This window comes from Panthera onca, chromosome D4 (genome assembly GCF_046562875.1).
Source record: "Panthera onca isolate mPanOnc1 chromosome D4, mPanOnc1 haplotype 2, whole genome shotgun sequence".
NCBI lineage: Eukaryota > Metazoa > Chordata > Mammalia > Carnivora > Felidae > Panthera > Panthera onca.
Window position 1 is genome coordinate 90,143,373 of NC_138351.1, and position 20,302 is coordinate 90,163,674.

At 55.6% G+C, this 20,302-nt stretch overlaps 1 protein-coding gene across 1 annotated transcript in view; it reads right to left on the reverse strand.

The window, feature by feature from the left end:
* Window positions 1-19,261, reverse strand: part of RAPGEF1 (Rap guanine nucleotide exchange factor 1) — a 131,400-nt gene extending 112,139 nt beyond the window's left edge. Inside the window, exon 1 of the mRNA XM_060608311.3 lies at window positions 18,993-19,261. Within this exon, the coding sequence (XP_060464294.1) occupies window positions 18,993-19,053 (61 nt within the window). The 5' untranslated portion in view covers window positions 19,054-19,261. The remainder of the gene's footprint in view (window positions 1-18,992) is intronic.
* Between the last annotated feature and the right edge of the window lie 1,041 nt (window positions 19,262-20,302).

Here is a 20,302-nt window from a genome sequence, read left to right on the forward strand (position 1 = left end):
GCCTTATTTCTGGCAGGGGTGTATCAACAACAACAAAGTACTAATCCTCACTGAATATTGATACTGTATCCAAAACAAGGCTGCTTTGTTTCAATCCCGGCAGGCCTAAAAGGGACACTCTACAGAAATGAACCCTAAAGTAAAGCCCGCCACTCCATCTTTCCTGGGGTCTAACCTAACCTGCAAACCACGAGGGGTCAGAACTTCAGATTCCAAGGCATCCCCGTGAGCCAGCTTCTGGGTTCTGAGGACCTCCACCGGGCCTGCTAGTTCTCTCGACAAGGGCAGCCACAGCAGGCCCCTCTCCGCTAACCAGCACCCGGCCTTCTGAAGAAGCTGTTCATTTGTTGTTCTTTTCAAAGTCAGGACTGGGCCAGGAATTAAATGTAGCCCAAGGGACACGAAGGGGAGAGAGCCCACACCCCTAAATGTATAATTCCACTCGGAACTGAGACTGAGACTACTTTTTTAAAAGTGAACAGAAATTAATTTTCTCCTCTGCCGCTTACTTCGTGATATTTGGAATACTTGGGAAAAGTGTAAATATGCGTGGAGAACACTTCTTAAAATGTTGAGGCTTCCTGGGATACCTACAGGAGGAATTCTCAAGTGCCCGGACTGGCATTCAAGGCCCTGCAGAGTCTGGTCCCCAAGTTACCTTTCCCACCTTTCTCTCCCACATGCCCCATGCTGGGGCCTAGCAACTTTGGCCAAACGCTCAACACCATGCCCAAACCCACGCCTGCTTACCGGCACCGTACCCTACCCCCCTTCCTCTCCGGCTACACAAAAGAAACCTAACAGTCAACGCCCAGCAGACGGTCAATGGGCAACCGTAAAGGGGTCCCACAATCTCTGCTCTGCTTGGACCACAGCGGTGTCAGAAGAGGGACAGGAGCCCACACCTTCCACCAGCTCTCCAGGCCTTCGGGATCGGTCGCCTCCTGCCCCTCACAGCTCCTGACTTGCAGGGACAGAGGCCCCCAGCCCGACAAGCAGCTGGCTCACTGTGGCCTCTACCCTGAGTGGGAGGGGCTCGGGAGGGCCACCAGGGCTATCTGCTTGTGCCCTCCGAGCTCTCCGAGAAGCACACCCCTCTCCAATAAGAGGCTGAGTCTGTACCCAATACGTGCCTCTCATTGCTCAGTCCACGAAAATCGGTGGGCCTCAGCTGTGTGCCAGGAGCCCTCCTGGGCTCTGGTGAAATAGCGGCTGACAGGAGCTTACCTCCCGACGAGGGAAAAGACCACGGAAAAGCAGCAAAAGGGCCACGTTAGAAGAAGGGAAACGAAAAGGCTGGGCTGAGGGGACCGTGGGGGGAGAGTGACGGGAAAGGTGGAGTGGCCCCCGAGTGCCATGCAAACCGGACCTGGAGGAGTCAGGGCACAAACACACGCAAGAGCTTTGGTTCCCCGGCCCTTGGCATCGCCGGGCTTCCCGTCAGGACCGCACAACGGCCCAGATGCTGGCTCCGCTTCTCCGATGAGACAACCCACTTACGAGGAGGAGGGGTGAGCAACTTTCCAAGGTTCGTAACCAGCAAATGACGGATGCGGCTTCTGACCCGGGCTCTCAGGAGGCGCACCCCACGCCGCTCCAGGCAGACGGAACAGCCAGAGCAAAGGCCCTGAGGCAGGAGTGCACCTGGCATGTTCCAAGAACACTTGAAGGAAAAGCTCGAAAGCCTGCCCTGGGGGGCCAGAGTACAGGGCGCCACAGGCCACGGCAAGGACTCTGGGCTGACCTCACACTGTGACAGGAAGCTATCTGACAATCGTGAACAGGCCTGATTCGATCTAATGAATGCCGATCAGACGATCGTGAGGCAAGGGTGGAAACCAAAAAGCCAGTTAGGAAGGAGGGGGCCTCGGCAGTCCAGGGAGAGACGGTGGTGGCCCGGACCAAGTGCCAGGGAGAAGGGGATACATCAAAAAGCAAGCCCCAGAGGACTTACGGATACGTCGGGCGTGGCTTGGGGGAGGAGTCAGGGCTGAGCCTGAACGCTTAGATCAAAAACGGCATTATTTCCTGCCGTGGGCACCCCGGGAGGAGCCGGTGAGGCGGTGGGTGAGGCGGAGAACCACGAGCTCTGGTCTGTGCACGTCACACGAGAACACCTGCCAGACGTCCGGGCAGAGAGCAAGTGGGCAGCCTGTAGTTCAGGGGTGAGTTTGGGGCTGGAAACATACACATGGGAATGACCGGTATCTGCGTGGCGTTTAGAGACACGGGCCTGAGATCGCCTGGGAAGAAAGCAGAGGACTCAGCCCCGGGACTTTCCAAAACTGAGAGTCTGGAAAAGAGGATCCCGAGAAAGGAGGGCTGAGAGGGACGTGCCTTCATGCTGCTGGGACACGTCCACGTGAAGACAATTCAGGAGCAGCTTGTAGACATTTACCACGATGTGTTTAAAGTCCTAAAGTGAATGCTGGGTGACTTTAAACGTAGCTTAAAGTGTAGCATTTGGTCTTCAAGTTCCAGATGTGCAGTTTAAAGACGCCTTGCTGACGACGACTAATGTGTCAACCTAATTAATTAGCTAATCTTCTGAGGCACAGGATACATTTAGCGTGAGAGTCATCCAAGGTTCTCCACAACTGCAATTCTTCTGGCCGTCCTGTCAGCGCTAATTAGACCACCGCGGACGAGAGCACAGAGTGCCGGGGAAGCGGTGTCCACACGGTCATTCTCGGGCTGCTCACTCCTGCTTGTGGTACCAGAATCATCTTCGCTCTGTGAGGCCTTTGACACTTACTCATTTTCTAAGGGTCTCGGCACCGAGCACTGGCTTCGACCCGGCTCTCCCACGTGGCAGCTGCACGAGTCACGTGAACCTTTCCAGGCCTCCCTTTCCCCATCTGTAGGCTGAGGCCACCACCCCCTCCCTGCAGTGCTGCCGAGATGATTAAACATATGCACACAGCACGGCTCCCGGCATCGATGCACAGAAGTCCCGTCCCACAGCCTTACGACTACACTACCCTAAGGGCGGCGCTTGGGGTCAGATTCCTAGGACCCTTCCGTCCGCTCCACACTTAACTCTAAGCAGTGGTTCCAGAGGGTGTCCCCCGCTCAGCCACCCCAGCAGCAGCAGCAGCATCACGGGGCCGCTCGCGAGAAATGCCAACGCTCAGCCCAACTCCAGATCTAGTGAATCAGGTACCGGGGGTTGGAGCCCAGCATCTCCGTGTGCTAAAATCCAAGACCAACCACAGAAGGTGGGCAGGATGTGGGGCTACCTACAGGTCCTCAGGACAGGGACCACCCGGCCCCAGAAGACCCTGCCATCACTACCTGCTAATGAAACAGGCTGCAAGTTACCAACTTATCATAAATACAGAGTGTCCTGTCTTTCTAAATGTTCTCCTTAAACATCAGGTATATCACTTAAATAAAAATGAAATTTTAGGGGTGCCCAGGTGGCTCAGTTGGTTAAACACCTGACTCTTGGTTTCAGCTCAGGTCATGATCTCACGGTTCGTAGGTCTGAGCCCCACAGGGGGCTCTGCACTCACAGCGTGGAGACTGCTTGGGATTGTCTCTCTCCCCCTCCCCCACTCCTGGGCGTACCGTCTCAAAACAAATAAACTTAAAAAAATACTGTTTAAAAATGAAACTGTATAAAAATTCAATCTTTCCATACACACTTCTATAGCAACACAGAAAACAAAATCTCCATCCACCTTCACCTAGACCCGTGTTGCCATATAATTATTTTCCCAACTTCCTCTGTAAGACTTGACACAAACACTAACATCCTTTCTATCCGTTCCGAAGAATATGAATTTAAGATCTGGTTAACCTGATTGTGCTCATAAGGAAAACCCGTTCTGATCGTTGTATGTACATGTTTATTGTTTTTTTAAACCAGACTGTCCCAGATTTTGATGCTTCCATGAGTTGAGTGACTAGAACATACAGAGAGGCAGGTGCCCACAGGGAGAATGGGACTCAGATCAACTCGCTGACCCTCCCGCAGCTTCTGTGGGCTCGATCCTGCGTTGGAACAGACCCTATTTTGAAACAGTTCTCTCGCTGCAAACCAAGACCCTCTCCAGCACAAATGTGGAACCCAGCAGTTGTAAATGACGCCTCCCTCGGTGTTTTCCCATCCAAACTAGGACATTTTTGAGAGTGCCAGGGAGGATGCTATTAATAACTACGCCAGGACAGCAGGTGTAAGCCGGGATGCGCGCTCATCACCCCATCTGTCACAGTCTACGTGAGCACAGACACCTAACTGCGAGACGAGAACAGGACTCCACTTGTTAAGCTCCAGAGTCTGACTCTTCAACGGCTAGGTGCTGCTCGCAGAGGCTGAACCAGTTGCCTTGAGCTCTGTGAGAGCAGGGGCCGGGGCTTCTGTACCGCCACGTCCCCAGCATCTAGTGCCATGAACTGTAGACGCTACGTGCTCAAGAAGCCAGCTAAAAGAATGAATCAATGCTTCACATTGTATTTCCCTGAACCGGAGATGTATATTTCTTCACAATTTAACTTTTGAAATCAGGGGTGTTCTTTTTTTTTTTTAATTTTTTTTAACGTTTATTTATTTATTTTTGGGACAGAGAGAGACAGAGCATGAACGGGGGAGGGCAGAGAGAGAGGGAGACACAGAATCGGAAGCAGGCTCCAGGCTCCGAGCCATCAGCCCAGAGCCCGACGCGAGGCTCGAACTCACGGACCGCGAGATCGTGACCTGAGCTGAAGTCGGACGCTTCACCGACTGAGCCACCCAGGCACCCCGGGGGTGTTCTTTTATAATCTACGTTGCTAATGTATTTTCTTTGTTTCCTGAGAAGCGTTATTAAACCGACAACATGCCTTACGTGTGTTGGTGCCGTATTACCAAAACAATACAGCGACGGCCTGTGATCCCGGACTCACAGAGATGGGTCAGTGATACTCACGGGACCAGAGACCCTATCGTGGCAATCTCAAGGAGGCAGCTCCCCAATGGAGGCACCATTACATCTAACAGAGTCTGCCTGGCCTTAAAATTCTCGGGAACAGCCGCGATCTTGCTTCTCCATAGATCATCCTCCCCTCCCCGCCAGGTCAGTGATACCTTCTCATGAATGGGGCCAATAGCCTGGAATCCTGCCAAACGGTGGAGTAAATGCCATCTGTGTTCTCAACTCAGAGAGTGAGTGCCAACAACGGTATCCAGGCAGTCTCGGATGGAAGCCACGGGGGAGCGTGAGAGTCTTTATCAAGCGCTGACGTGCGCTAAGCACTGACCCTGTGCCAGTCCACAACACCCACCGGGCTCTGGCCCCCGCTGCACTTCCGCTGGCCACCCGTGGACTCATCTGTTCAGGCAGACAGAGGTGGGCACCAAAGGCTGCCAGAGGGCAGCCCTGGACAGCACCCTCTCTCTGTGAGGGTCCTTGCAGGAGCCCAGCACAGCTGAGCAGCTCAGGTCCAAGGCGACAAGATCCACATTGGGTGGGTACAGGATCCACCCTGGCTTAAAAGCCTCCTGCCCCACAGGAACCACCATCTCATAATCACGCAGGTTTCCTCGGGGGACACGCCCAGTTAGAGTCGTCACCGCGCGAAGTCCCAAGCATGGTTGTCCCACCAGGTGCTTACAGACTACGTCTGGTTCCTCCCAGCTCAGATGAATTAATGAAATGAGAAGCCATTTTTGCCATAAGCACTGCTGCCCAGTAACACAGTTGTCTTGTCCCATGATTATTTCAATGTTTTAATACAACTCGCAAAGACATTTAAGGTTAAACAATGATTAAGTACTGACAAACATGCTAACTGTAGGTAAGTCTTTATGAGTTGTGGTAAATACACGTAACGTAAAATTTAGCACCTTAGCCATTTTTAAGTGCACAGTTCGGTGGTAACAAGCACATTCATCCCGTCACATATATGACTACCATCCAGCCACACAACTCCTTTGGCCTTAACAAGGCGTCGTTAACCAGTAACCACCCGTCCTCCCCTCCCCCAGCCCCTGCAACCACTATCCTACTTACTTCCTGTCTCTACGATTTCGACCACTCTTAGGTACCCCGTGCTAGCGGGATCCTACAGTATTTGCCCTTTTGCGACCGGCATATTTCACCTGGCCATCATGTCCTCAAGGTTCATCCACGATGAAGCCCATGTTAGAATTTCCTTCCTTTTCAGGCGGGATAACGTTCCGTTGTGTGTACGACCACGTTTTGTTGATCTCCTCGTCCATCGGTGGACACTTGGGTTGCTCGCCACCTCTGGGCTCCTGTGAACAACGCTGCTATGAAGCTGGGTGTACAAATGTCTTCCCGAGAGCCTGCTTTTATTTCCTCACACTCAGAAGCAGAATTGCTGGGTCAGATGGTAATTCTATTTTTAAGTTTTGGAGGAACCGCCATGCTGTTTTCCATAGCAACTGTGGCATCTTACGTGCCCACTAGCAGTGCACGATGGTTCCAGTTTCTTTCTTTTAGTGTGCAAACCCCAGTGAAGAGTGGAGCAGTGCCGAGGGACAGGGAAGCACAAGAGGGCATGATCACGTTGTCCACCACAAAGATCCGCTCCTTAACCCCTCGGACCTTCTGGGAAGTGGCAGGTACTGTGTCTTTGGACTGACGCCCTGCGGATGAAAGGGAAAGCAGGGGTCCACTGGTTCTCATCTGCGCTGGTCAAAGTCTGCCTCAAAGAGGTGGGGTCCCCGGCCTTCCGGGCTGCGCACGCCAAGCAGATTTCTACAGCATCCCACACTGCAGCATTAAGGAGAAGCCCCGAAGAGGTGCTGGGCGACACCTATGAGCAGCCGGTTGGAGCCTGTGCAGAACTGATCTGGGCAGCAATGGCTGGACTGAATACAACAGGTGAGCCTGAGAGAATCTGGAGCTGAGCACAGAGATGTCGACGTAAACTCTGTTCTGGGAAACGAGGAACCGCTCAGATGGCTGACCGACCTCAATGACTGCCCTCCCCCCCCCCCCCCCGCGCTGGGATGGAGTCACCAGGTTCCTGGGGGCAAGTGGGTCCCTACTTTCCCTCCATCTAGTCTCAGGGCCTTTCCCTGTCCACGTGGTCTCCGTATGTCATCTCTGTCACTACTGTGCCGCACGAGGGCAAAAACTAGAGTGCTAGGGCGCCTTGGACCCGAGGCTGGTCTCCACCAGCCCCAGACCCAGGGTCAGAGATCCGCCTCCAGAGCCGTGCGTATGAAAGGATGCCGGCCCGCAACAACTGTTCCAATTTCTACACATCCTCACCAACACTTGTCATTTTCCGTTTTTTGTTTTTTGAAAGCAGCCATTTTAGTGGGTGTGACGTTGCATCTGTGGTTTTGATTTGCATTTCCCTAATTTCCCTAATAACGGATGGTGTTGAGCACCTTTTCATGTGCTTATTGGCCATTTGTGATCTTCTCTGGAGACGGCTACTCAAATTTTTTAATTGGGCTGCTTGATTTTTGTTGGCCAAATGCCATCCCTATCTATTTCCAGGAAACAGACCCAGTTAACCAAGATAAAATTCTACGCAGATAAACACTGACGATATTCACACAATGGAACACAACTCAGCTACAAAAAGGAATGAACTGCTGGTAAGAACAACTGCATGAATCTCAAAGGCACTACACTGAGTAAAAGAAGCCATTTTCCGAAAGTTACATGTTACATGATATTCTGGAAAAGGCAAAACTACAGGGATGGAAAACAGACCCATGGCTGCTAGGAGTCAGGGACGGGGGAAGGAACTGGCCACAAAGAGGCAGCAAGTCTCAATCCTGACTGTGGCAGAGGCTACACAAGTCTAGAGATGAGTCACAGCTCAAGACAACGAACGGTATACCCCAAAGAAGGTCAATTTTACTGCATGTAAATTAAAAGAGTTTTCATGCAGAAGGCAAAAGGGTTTCTCCTTTTACCCACATTGACATTATGCTTAAGCAGCTTACAAGCATCATTTGGTAGAACCCTCACCAAACTCCAGGAATATACAATGATTAACAGTCATTTGAACCCAGGTGTGACTAAAGTGGGAGAAAATAAGTCCTGATTATTTCAGATACGTGAGATTCCATTCAAGCGTTCCGAGACGTGGAGTGTTTGCTAATTATTATTTATCCGATAGTAGCAGCAATTTAGAGGGGTAAAACCATGTCCACACATAAATGCATCTTTCTCGCTGGGGACTGGGTCTACTGAGCTTCTGTCAAATCCTTAATAGGACTTACGACCTTAAACAACTCAGGAATCACCCCTCCAGTCCCAAGGTTCGGGGAGGGATCGTGGCCTGCCCCAGAGGCACAGCAGGTCTGTGGCACTTCCAGACACTCAGGCCAGTGAGTGTCCCTCTCCATCGACCAAAGATGTCACTGTTCGAAGCATTCCTAGCGACAGCCACTCACATGTTCCCCGCGGTGATTTTAGTGCACACGATTTCTTCACCGGTAGGAGCATTTCATCTACCAAGCTGGAACCAGGGCACTTTGGGCTCCCTGCAACACAGGGCCGAAATGTGGTCCAGGTCCCTAACCCAATTCCTATCTTGGTCACATATAAAAACTGTATTTATTCTATAACCTTGCACGTTTAGGGTAATTAAGAGAGACGGTTCCCAGTGAACAGAAAAAACAAGGACAGAGCATGCAGAAAAGCATGCTTTTGATCTCTGCCTTTGGTTTTCAGATGAGCTCAGAGAATTACTATTTGTAAGGCACTCTTGACAAGCTGAGGCAGGAGCCCAAATTAGTGTGGTTATGCTAATTAAGTGAGAGGTTCTGTAGCTCCAGGACCCAATGATTAAAGAAAGTGAAAAGAACTGACTGGGCTTTGGTCTCTGTGCAAACAGCCCTGTGCTCTGAGCGAGCTTGCACTGACAAACCTCTAAGACTAGACACAGACACAGACACACACACACACACACACACACACACACACACACACACACACACACCCCGCAGAAGCCCAGGACAGCACGGGTTAAGGGAGACTCAGAACAATACATCAGCACCTCTGAATTTATCCTAACTGTGAAAACTCATCAAGGAGGAAAAATAAAGGGTACAAAATCACCTGCTTGTGGCACTCAAGGCAATTTGTAAGCTACTTGCCCAAGAGGACCCTGCACGGCTGGCGGTAATGCTGCTGTCACAAGACAAAAGCACCAACTGCAATCAGTTCTCCTTCAGAGCTGAACAGAGATGGTTTAATGAGTCCAGAGAGTCACCCCTGCAAGGAGAGACTGAGGTGCTGTCTCTGGGGACGAAGCAAAAATACACCTGCAGGCAATCAGCCTGCTCCGGCTGTGGGATAAGCTGCCACCCAGGAGGACAGGCCTACTCCTTCTACACAGACGTAGGAGACGATATCATCAGGCCTTTCCTCAATCTCCCTGCATGTGCGGGGGCCACCTGCAGCTGAAATGAAACGTCATCTATCCTTCCTATAAGTGATCTTTCTGGAGGTTTATCACTTAGTTATACAAACCTATTCTCTGGAACTCAGCTTTCTCAAATTCAGGGGGAAAAAAGGTGGGGGGAGAGACCCTGAGCAGAGCGGGACATTCGGGGAGAACAAAAGCTAATGCTCACGAGCACTTCTGTGTCAAGACTCTGTTAATATGCTCCAGGTACATCATCTCATTTAACCCTCCCTGGAGGCCATAAGCAGGCGTGGTTATGATCCTCCCGATTTTATAGATAAGGACCGAGGCTTACACAGGCACGGTGACTCGCCCAACATCCCATGCCACCGTACGGGGGGGAGCTGGAGTCAAGCCCACGGCCATCGGACTCAGAAGCCCAAGCCTCCGTCACTGTTCCCCACGGAGTCCATCCTGCCTTTCTGCAGACGGGGAGCCCGAGGGCTCAGAGGCGTGCTGACGGTGCTTCCATGCAGACCCAGGGCCCACGAGGCAGGTCTCCCGACCTCCAGCCCCAGGCCCAGGCTGCTCCTAACGTGAACGAGTGTCAAGAAAGTATGAAAGCCTAAGTCGAAAGTCCCCTGCACATACACAGCACAGGCGGGGGCCAGACTGTCAACTCCCTAAAGGCACAGATGGCCTCTAATCTTCCCAGCACCCTCCACCGCCCTGGCAGACCACTGGCACTCAGCGCGCACTCGGCCATCGATGCATAGATGGCTGGACGGACGGGTGGGCGGAGAGCTGTTTTAACCAAGGGCCTCTTCCCGCCATTCACGTCCAAAGCAGATTCCCCTACGATATTTTTAGCAAATGTACTTTTTAAGTCACCTCTGAGAAACCAGATGCTGCTTTGAAAACCTGAAGACAGATGCAGAAACACCTTCCCCATCCCCTGAGAGGCTGGAAAGCCCCAGGGGACTCCAGACAAAGGACAATGTGGGCGGCTCCAGGCCAGCCTCCTGGTGGCACCAGACCCCAGATCCAGACTCTCAGAGGGACCAGGGAACACATGCATTGGAGGAGGGGAGGGGAAGCAACAAAAAACACCCAGGGTCCCCAGCTGGCTCTGCCTCTCACTCGGCACATGACCTCAGCAAGCCACTTCTTGTCTTACTGCCTCCCTTTCCTCAGCAACTGTCAAATGGGCACAATACCTGCCATTTCACTCTCGTTATAAGAAGAGAACTCATGAAATCGCACACGTATCTAAAGGTGAAGCTCCTAGCACGGTACCTGACATACAGGAAGTACCCAGCAACTGTTAACTGCTGTTCTCTTCAACTGGGAAAAACGCTGTATGACTCCAATACCTTACGATAACCAAAGAACAAAACCCAAAACAACAGCAAAAAAGAAACACAAAACCCACGTCTAGTGAAGTGTTTTGAAAGCTATGAGGAATTACGTAAGTTTTACCGTGATGATAGTTAAGTGCCACACAATATCGGTGTCATTAAAAGCCAACAAAACAACCCCAATACATCCCACTCCCCCCTTGATATTGCTCACAAAGAATCAGCATTAGAAAGGAGTTCTGGGACGGGTTTGGCCACCCCATCAGGTTACAACAGAGGTGCCAGAAGCTCAGAAAGATTAAGCCATTTGCCCAAGGTCACCCACCCAGCATGAAGCAGGGCTCCCTGGCCCCCTTGTGAGCTAGAGCAGGAGAGCCAGGGCCACTGTCCCTCCCAGCATCCCATCCGGCATTCATTAGTGGCCCTTTCAGTGCCTCGGTGGCAGAGGGGTCCCTGGAAATGCAGAGGCCCAGTTTTGCCCAAGTCACAACAGTCGAGAGAATAATGTCATCACAGCCAATGGAAATACAGAAAAATGGGCTGCAGTCCCAACTTGGCCCCCACTCAGCGTATGACCACCGGCAGATCTCAAATGTTCTGGATCTCAAGATCCCATGCAAAAAAAGGAAAGCTTGTGTCTCAGTTTCCTCCTGCAGTTGAACGAGAACCTCCCGCTGTAAGGATTAAATGAGACCACGTGGGTAAAACACGCAGCACAGGGCCTGGTACGGTAACGTGGGAAGCGTTACTGAAATTCGCTGCTACTATGACTCTTGTGTTTGTCGCCGAAAGGAGGAGCCGAGAGTAGCCAATTCCATGACCCGTGTACAATCACCCATCTCTGTATTCACGGCCAGCCACGTGCAGGAAGGAGGCACACGTGATTATCCATAAGCAGCAAATAAACACAACCACTGTGTCCAAACAGAAGTTTTGGGGTTTTGTTTGCTAGTTTCGGGCCAACTAAGGGGCAGTTGGAGCCACCACACTGCACCGGACTCCACTGTCCCTCTTCACGCCGCGTCCACACCTGCCTCCTCCCAAAGGCTGCGTGCAGAAGCCCCGCTCAGGGATTCCATGGGCTGCCGCCACTCTGAACGGCATGGCACGCGGCCGGGAGCCACGCGTGTCAAGTCCGCGCCGATGGCATAAATGTCTGAAAAACCAGAAAGCAAATGCGTGAACTCCGCCCTTTTGTCTCCGGCCCGAGGAGCACCGCAGGCCACCCAGGCCACCCGGTGCCTGACAGCCCCACTTCTATGCTTTACAAGTAGGGCGGTTTCCTGATCGCAAAAAGCCAGCGAAAAGCAAGGAGCAAGATCGCCTTTCGAGAACTAATGAGAACAGAGCGTCTGAGCTGCGAAGAGGCAGCCACGGTCCAGGAAAACGCAGTCCGACCGCAGGTGGGGACTCCACCACCCACCTTCCGAACCACAGCCTGGAAGGAAAGGTGGGGAGAGACAGCAGACTTTCAATCCAGTAGGTAAATCTCTGCACGGCATCTTCGTTCACAGAGGAGGAGGACGGGACATAAGACACTCTGCCTGAGCCCCCGGACAAAGAGGAAAGGGGGAGCCCGGAGCACCCCAGCAGCCCACCTCTCCCGGCCCCCCAGGGAGCGCGCGCTCACAAACGGTCCACAAACAGAGCTGACGGTGCAGGCGGCTCGTCCTAAATAGCACCCAGAGGCCGACTGAAAAAATAAGTAGAGACGAGGACTCTCATCAGGGCCGCGCTGCTGCGGGGAGCAGGCCGAGCAGAACTGGCATATGCCAACGGTTTGGAAATAAAAGGCCAAGTCCCAACTGTTCGGATGCCTGAGAGGACTGTCCCTGTGTGTCCCCGAGTCCCGCACAGCCATTACAAACATCGGTGGCCTGACGGTCGCAGGCTCGGAGGGGAGCGTGGCTCAGTCTCTCACCACGTCGTCGCAGAGCTCCCTCAATAGTGCTCCGAGGCTTTGATCTCAGCCTTCCCGTGAGTTTTCAGAAAACTACACCAGAACAGCGATCAACGTATCTGGTTAACACAAGCCCACAACTGTCTGCATATCCTGATCAGATTAGTGGTCCTACTAATTCACCAAGAAACATCCTAACTGGCAATTCAAAACCCAGAAGCAGCTCCATTTAAAGATAATTTTGGGGGTTGCCTGGGTGGCTCAGTCGGTTGAGTGTCTGACTCTTGATTTTGGTTCAGGTCATGACCCCAGGGACATGGGATCGAGCCCCACATTGGGCTCCATGCTGAGTGTGGAGCCTGCTTGAGATTCTCTCTCCCCGCTGCTCGCGTGCTCTCTAAAATAATTAAAATGAAATGAAAAAGGAACAAAAAATAAAGATAATTTTGGGGCACCTGGCTGGCTCAGTCAGTAGAGCGTGTGACTCTTGATCTCAGGGTTGCAAGTTCGAGCCCCACGTTGGGTGTGGAGATTACTTAAAAATAAAATCTTAAAAAAATAATAATTTTGAGACTTGGAATCAGAGACCTGAGTTCATCCTATGATAATATCAAGTAAATTCCTTCATTCTTCCAGCGAGTAGCTAGTGAGCATCTATGTCCTAAGCACACCAATGGCAACCTCGTGGTGGACCAGACAGGCACACTCCTCCAAGAAGCTAATGGTCTCGTCAGGACCCTATCTGTTGATTTTTCTAATGTTTGTTTATTTTTGACAGAGAGAGACAGAGCATGAGTGGGAGAGGGGCAGAGAGAGAGGGAGACACAGAATCCGAAGCAGGCTCCAGGCTCCGAGCTGTCGGCACAGAGCCCGACGTGGGGCTTGAACCCACAGACCGTGAGACCGTGACCTGAGCTGAAGTCAGACGCTCAACCGACTGAGCCACCCAGGCGCCCCAGTATCTGTTGATTTTTAACTTTCAGAAAGGAAAGTGAGGTTTCTGGATGAGCTAAACAATACTGATTTCCCCAAGTGTTTATTTGGGGCCTTCCCATGGAATTCACGATCTGCTGGGGGCAGAGAAGGCACGACGAGCCCAGAGGAGGCTGGTTTTGGAAGAGAAGGCTGAGTGCATCCTGGAAGTAAGTTTTCACACTGCTCACTGGAGGACCCAAGGAGGATCGTCAGGGGCCACCGCTGAACAGGAAGGATTCACGGTCCTCAAAGTTTCTGATGGCCCTCTTCCACAGAGGTAAGGACCTGCCGCCTTCAAACAGAACAAAGAAGCACTAACTTGAGAGTCTCATGCCTTCAGAGCACCGATGGGGAAAACGAGACCCTGGAAAGGGAAAGAGTCGCCCAAGCTCACAACGACAGGTCTCAGTCTTAGTCAAATGGCCGAAACACATGGCTAGAACCAAGATGACAGATCCCTTAAGAATTCACAAACTGTGGGTTTTGTTTTTCATCATAAAACAGCCTTCGGGGCAAGGTGGGTGACGAATCAGGGGAACACCTGTCCCGGCAGCGAGGCGCCCGGTCGGATCCTTCGTGGGCGCGGCAGCCGGCAGCACTCTGTCCAGTGCGTCATCTTATTATGGCAACGGGGAACACGTCCAGCTGGACTGAAGTTAAGACCCAGCCCCGTGCTCAGGGCATTCTCCAATCCGGGCTAATTTGGGAAATGATTTTTCTGCAAGCTCACACATGACTCATCTTCACGGCCTCCCATCAGGTCTGTCGGCCGCGAGGAATCCCATTCAAAACACCTCTGCCAACAGCTGTGCAGGCGACCAGGCAACATTTGGGGCCGCGGTGGCTGCTTTTGTGAAACGCAGCCCACACCCATGCCATTTATCTCCCTCAAGGACTGCTAATGCTGTTAGTGTTATTAGTATCACACGCAGCCTAAAGACTACGCTGGGCCTACCTTTATTTAACTGAGTTGTTGTCGTTTTCCCCCCTTAGGGAAGACCAGAAACAGAAACGTGACCAAGAATCAAGATGAAAGCTACTGTGTGCCCAGCACCACGGGAGGCTCTAAGCGGTGCCCTGTGAAGGGGGAACGGTGGCCGGGCAGGGAGCTGGAGACCGACCGCCTGGTCGGTCCCCCACACCTTCCTGGATCTTGGTTGTCCTCAGGCGCAAAATAGGGAGAATGAGCCCTGACCCAGCCCCCAGGACGGTCCCGCGGGCGGAGTGAAAGGAGGCTGTCTCTCGATGCATTCTCAGAATGACAGGACGCTGCAGAAATGTTCAAGACCATTTTGACGTTACTCTTGGACCGGGACCCTGGGAGGGCCGGTCTTCTTCGGACGCTGTGCCGTGAGGCGTCACGGCGTCTGCCTACGAGGACAGGCTGCGTAAGGTGCACGTGTGAGTGAATGAAGGCCCACCGGGAGCCACAAAAATGTCGTATGCGTTGACTAGATTCATCTTGACCACAAAGATTGTTAAGGGGGGGAGGGGAGGAGGAGGAAGTGTAAAATCTGAGAGAAGTTTAAAATTGACCCAAACCCAGCGAGTGCTGATCCACAGGAACTTGCTACGGCCTCGTGGGACGGCACGCGTACTTTTCCGCTGTTCTGAGAAAAAAGCGCAACGACGAAAACTTACTACGCACGCAGTCAGGATAAACGTTGCTTTTTAATTTGCAACAAAAGCCTCTCCGCACATCTGAAAAACATACACTGGAGTCTGAGACGCCGTATTTATTCTGTCCTCAGGCGGTGCACTGGGGAGCGTGTACCACATCGGCCCCAGCGGGCAGTTCGGGGTCACAGGGAGCCTGTAGAACTGGCCGGGGGGCTCGGTGAGTGACAGTCTACGTTCTCACGGTGTCTATTCTGAGTATCTGCCCAGTTAGGAGGTGAGGCCCAGGAGGGGGGTGGGGCGGTGGGTTGTCCAAGGACCAGAACAAGTCCAGGCCCCTTAGGAGATGCTGGACAAAGCATCTGCGATGCACAAACGAGCAAGGGAGACTCTGATGGGCGGTCAGTAAAACCAGAACCCCCTTCCTCCCTATCCCTGCGTTGTGCCCCTGCTAACTCGCCCCACCCTCTGAGTCTCACCCTGAATCTCAGCTCCCCACAGAGCTAGCCTCCTGATACCTGCCCCCGCCCTAAGTCTGACGTGACCCCTCCTAACCTCTCCGGTGCTCCCCACACTGCCAGGGCCAGGGCCTGTGTGCTCGGTGATGTCTGCTGAGTTCAACGCCAGCTCCCCGGAGCCTCGTGCGGAGCTGGACAGAGCCTTCCTGGACTGAGGAAGGAATCGATGGAGGAATGGGGCAAAGATTTCAAAGTCCGGATGAAACGCGAACACACACAAATGGTGTCTCCAAGGAAGGGGCTGCAGACTCAAACGTCAACGGCCCAAGTGGGAAACAGGAATCCGAGACGTGGCTGGTGGGGGGAGTGGCGCCCACCCCCTGCCCCACCCCGCCACCTGGTAGGAAACAAGGCCGCAGAGTTACCAGAGTTTGTCATTTTTCAAGAGAACCAGAAATCTGAGATATGTGAGCGATTTCCTGATTTTTAAGGGCCGGCCATCAATTCCTTCCTCCTTCTTCGGCAACGCGCATGGCTCAAACACAACACATCTATGGACAGAACCCAGCCCGGAGCCACCAGCCTGCCACCTCCGTGCATAGGCAAGAGCGGCGTTTTAGTTCCAGACATGCAGGGCATCAACCATCCGCACACGATGCGTTTGCTGGAACTGAGCGAACCAACTGAACGCCATCGTACCTGCGTGCAGCAGGAATCGTCTTCGCCGGCTCCCCCAAAGTGGCCTTGGAGCGGCCACACGCGTCTCCTGCCGGTGCCCTCGCTCAGAACTAGTCCCGCTTGGCTCCCAGGGCAGAGTCTCTTCTCTCTGCCAGGCCTCCCTCCGCACAAGCTCACCCCGGGGAGCTCCCTGATCCATACGCCTCCGCCCTCCAACATCAGCCCTCCTCCGCCAAAGCTAACCGGACAAGGCCCCGACCGGCCAGCCAGCTGACCCTCCGCCGCCCTCTGGAACCCAGGCCGTCTCGATCTGGGAGCAGAGATGACCGGAGACAGCACAAGCTGAGGCTTGCCTTTCCGTGTCCCCAAAGAAACGGCAGGTAGACCCTGGGAGGAAGGCAGTGGGGGTCCCCCTCCCCCAGCCAGGCACTGCTGAGTCAGTATACTGAAGAGCGGCATGGCAGACCCCAGAAGATCTTCCCCCGGAGACCCCCAGTGACTCTTCAGCCTCTATGACTTGCCAGGGACTCACTTGCTAACAGGAGTCGCTGCTGCACCCAAAGCCCTTCCTTTGGAATGAAACACTCTGCTGGTGACTTAGGAGAAGGGCTGTTTAGAAAACGCCAACAGGAACCTCATCCAAACGCAAGGAGAAGCGTGCCTGTAATGACCAGCAGGGACGCCCAGGGAGACGCACCCTTCATTCCAGGGGCGCCCCCATCTTCCCCGACGACCGTGAGGCACAGCCAAAGGCCGTAGGCACCACGGGCTTCCCGCTAGCTCCACACAAGGTGCCAACCTCAGAACTTTCTCGCTTAGCTGCCTCTCACCCAATGCATTTTCCTCCCGAGTTTCCCGCGGCCCCGGGTCGGCCCCTTCCTCTCTGCCCTCCCCCCCCACCTCCACTCCACCTGGGCATCCCCCCCCCCCACCCTCTCTTCGGAGCCCAGCACGAGCCCCGTCCCCTGCAGGGCCTCCCCCATTCCCTCGCTGTCCCCAGGCCCCGGCTCTGGCTGCAGCGCCTATCAGGTGGCCCGGGAGTCCGGGGTCAGGCTAGGTCCGGCCCTCCCTGCCTCAGAGAAGCTTCTCTGAAGAAGGCGCTTACTGGTGTCTCCGTCTGCGGCAGACCCTCGCGGAAGGAGGTGCCCAGAGAGGGCGAGGGGCTAATCTATGCTGAAAGCAACTGGCCTTAGGACACCCCCCCCCCCCTTCTCGAGGTAACAGAGCACACAACTGAAGACTCATTTCATCTGACAGGTCTGCGCTGTGGAAGGCGGTCCGCGGGACGACACGTGCTTTTCAGCTCGCTTTTTCCTTTTCCTCAATTCTCATGTTTTTGACAATGAACGTATCCTAAGCAGAGAAAACCCTGCCATTTACTTATGTATTTAAAGCAAACAATCTGACCTGCCCAACAGCACCCTTCGGAGACACTATTCATGGGGCTCCTGAGAAACGCTGCACAAATTAACCCCAGGTATTTCTGGAATGGTACGTGTGCCGAGAAGCAGCTCGCGGTCACTGGGCACGGCCCTGATGAGAAGCTGAGAGAAATACCCAAGAAACAGCCCCTGAAACCGAGGGCCCTGCCCCTGAGGAAGGCAGCCAGGCCCGCAGTGGATGGCCAGCTGCCCTCTCGCTGGGTGGCCAGCCCGTAAGAACACACTGAGAGGCCCTGAGCCTGTAAAACCACCATCAAATCCTCTCCCACCGAGAACCTGCAAGGATTTACTAAGCACCACTTGTAAGGTGCTCAGCACAGAGCCGGATGTATAGAAAACCCTCAATAAAGGCGACAGAAATTTCCTTCCTGTGCTTAAACCACAGCCCTGCAAGTCCCCACCCACCCCCCACCCCTTCCGAGTCCCCTCCTGAGGCCCAGCGCAGAAGAGTGTATGGGTTCCGCCCGGGCAGAAGGCGCCACTTCCCAAATCAATGCAACTTGCCCCTCGGCAGCCCCTAAAAGCCTGCCTTGCACGACTCGGCCGCCAAGCTAGGCTGGCGCCCAGGCGATGACAAGCAACGGTGTCCCCCGCACAGGAGCCCTGGCCTGCCCGCCCACCTCACCTGGGACCCAGGGATTCGCCCCGCAGGGGGTCGCTGGCCAGAGCCGCCCCGGGCCCCCCACCCGCACCCCGGAGGCACGGCCCTAACGGAGTCTTTGGGGACTCTGACCCCCAGCACGGGCAGGAGCCCGGTGATGGGAAGGCAGCTCTCCGAGGTTTCTAGGAAACACACAAAGAGATGAGGTGATCATCGCCCCCAAACCCGCAGGCTCCCTCCGGGCCCTGCTGCCGGAGCTCAGCGCGGCGCCAGCGGGGAAGGCGAGCGAGCCCCGAAGGCGCCCAGACACATCCTGCCTGCTAACTCCGAAGCCAGCGAAGCGGCCGCTTCGGGTTCAACGTACACCCGGGGCCCGGCAGAAGTGACACCTTTCGGGGCTCGGCTCCGCCCGCCGGGGGAAGAACGGCCGCGCGCCCGGGCTCCCGTCCCGCTGCCCGCGCGCCCCGGGGGCCCGAATCCCGCCGGCCCCGCCGCCCCGGGAGCGCCAGCAGGCCGGCGCGCCGAGACGGCCCCCGCGGGGCGGCGGGGCGGCGGGGCGGCGGGGCCCCAGGCCTGGGCGGCGGCTCGCCCCGGCGCCCGCGCCCCCGCAGGCCCGCCCCTCCCGCCCGGCGCCGCGCTCACCTGCTTTCTCGAGCTTGCCGGACATTTCCGGGCTGCGCCGGAGGCCGAGGCCGCCGCTCATGGGGCCCGGGCCGGGCCGCTGCGGGGCCACAGGCCGGCGCGGCCGCCGCTCGCCTCGGCCCTGGCTCGCCGCGCCTCACACCCGCGCCGGCATGGCGGGCTCCGCGGGCCGCGGCCTGTGCGCTCGGCCAGCGGCGCTCCCGCCCGCCCGGGGCCGCCGCCGCCGCCGCCGCTCCCGCCGCCGGCCGCCGCCGCTCCGCCTCCTCCGCTCTCGCCGCCGCCGCCGCCGCCGCCGCTTCCCGGGCCCGAGAGCCGGCCGCAGCGCCGCGCTGCTGCCGCCGCCGCCGCCACCGCCGCCGCCCGCCGCCCGCCTCGGCCGCGGCCAGAGCGCCACCTGCCGGGCGCCCGCCACGCCGCCGCGAGCCCAGCGCCCCCTGCCGGCCCGGAGCCGGCCCGAGCCTCCCGTCTGGGAGGCGGCGCCCCCTGCCGGCCCGGAGTCTCCACGCCGGGGCGAGGCGCCGACCCGCAGCAGCACCCCTGCCCGCGCAGAGCCCGCACCGCCACCCACCGCCGCAGAGCCAGCACCCCCACCGGGGCTCCACAGCCATCACATTGACCCCAACCAGGACTCAGCGGCCCCTGCCCACCCGGCCTGACCTTCTCACCGGAGGCACATGCCGACCCGGAGCGTCCAAGCCAGGGCTTGGGACTGACGCACTCACCCGCATCATGCCGGACTCGGAGTCCTCTTAGGGCCAGAGTTTCCTCGCCAGAGGCTGGGAATGACCCCCCCAACCGGCCCTCAGCACCCTCTACCGGGGCTGGGAGCCCGTCCTGACCCTGCTACCGGAGACACAGCACCTCCTGCTGGCCTGGAGTCTCCAAGCCGGGACCCGGGAGTGATCTCCCCCACGCAGAGTTCAGGGTCCTCCCTTGGGCCCAGAGCCCAGCATGTCCCCCTGATACAGGACACACTGCTCCTTTCCAAACTCTAGCCTCCATGAGGGAACCAGTGACTGACTCCACCCAGGATTCAGAGCCCCATGGTAGCCCACGGTCCGCGAAAAGTCATGGGGCCAGTCTCCCCTCGGGTCAGCTGGGTGTCGGCAGCCCCTGCTAGCTAAGTCAGCTGGCCGGGTCTCAGCTTGACCCACTCCAGACCCTGTGCTCCCTGCCATCATAAGGACTCCAGGCTCTGGACTGCCCTGCCCTCCCCTGCTCTCCCCATCTGATACTCAGCACCCCCTGAAGGCAAGAGCCACCTGGCCAGTCTGACCCCACCCAGAGCCCAGTGTCTCCAGAGTCTCAGA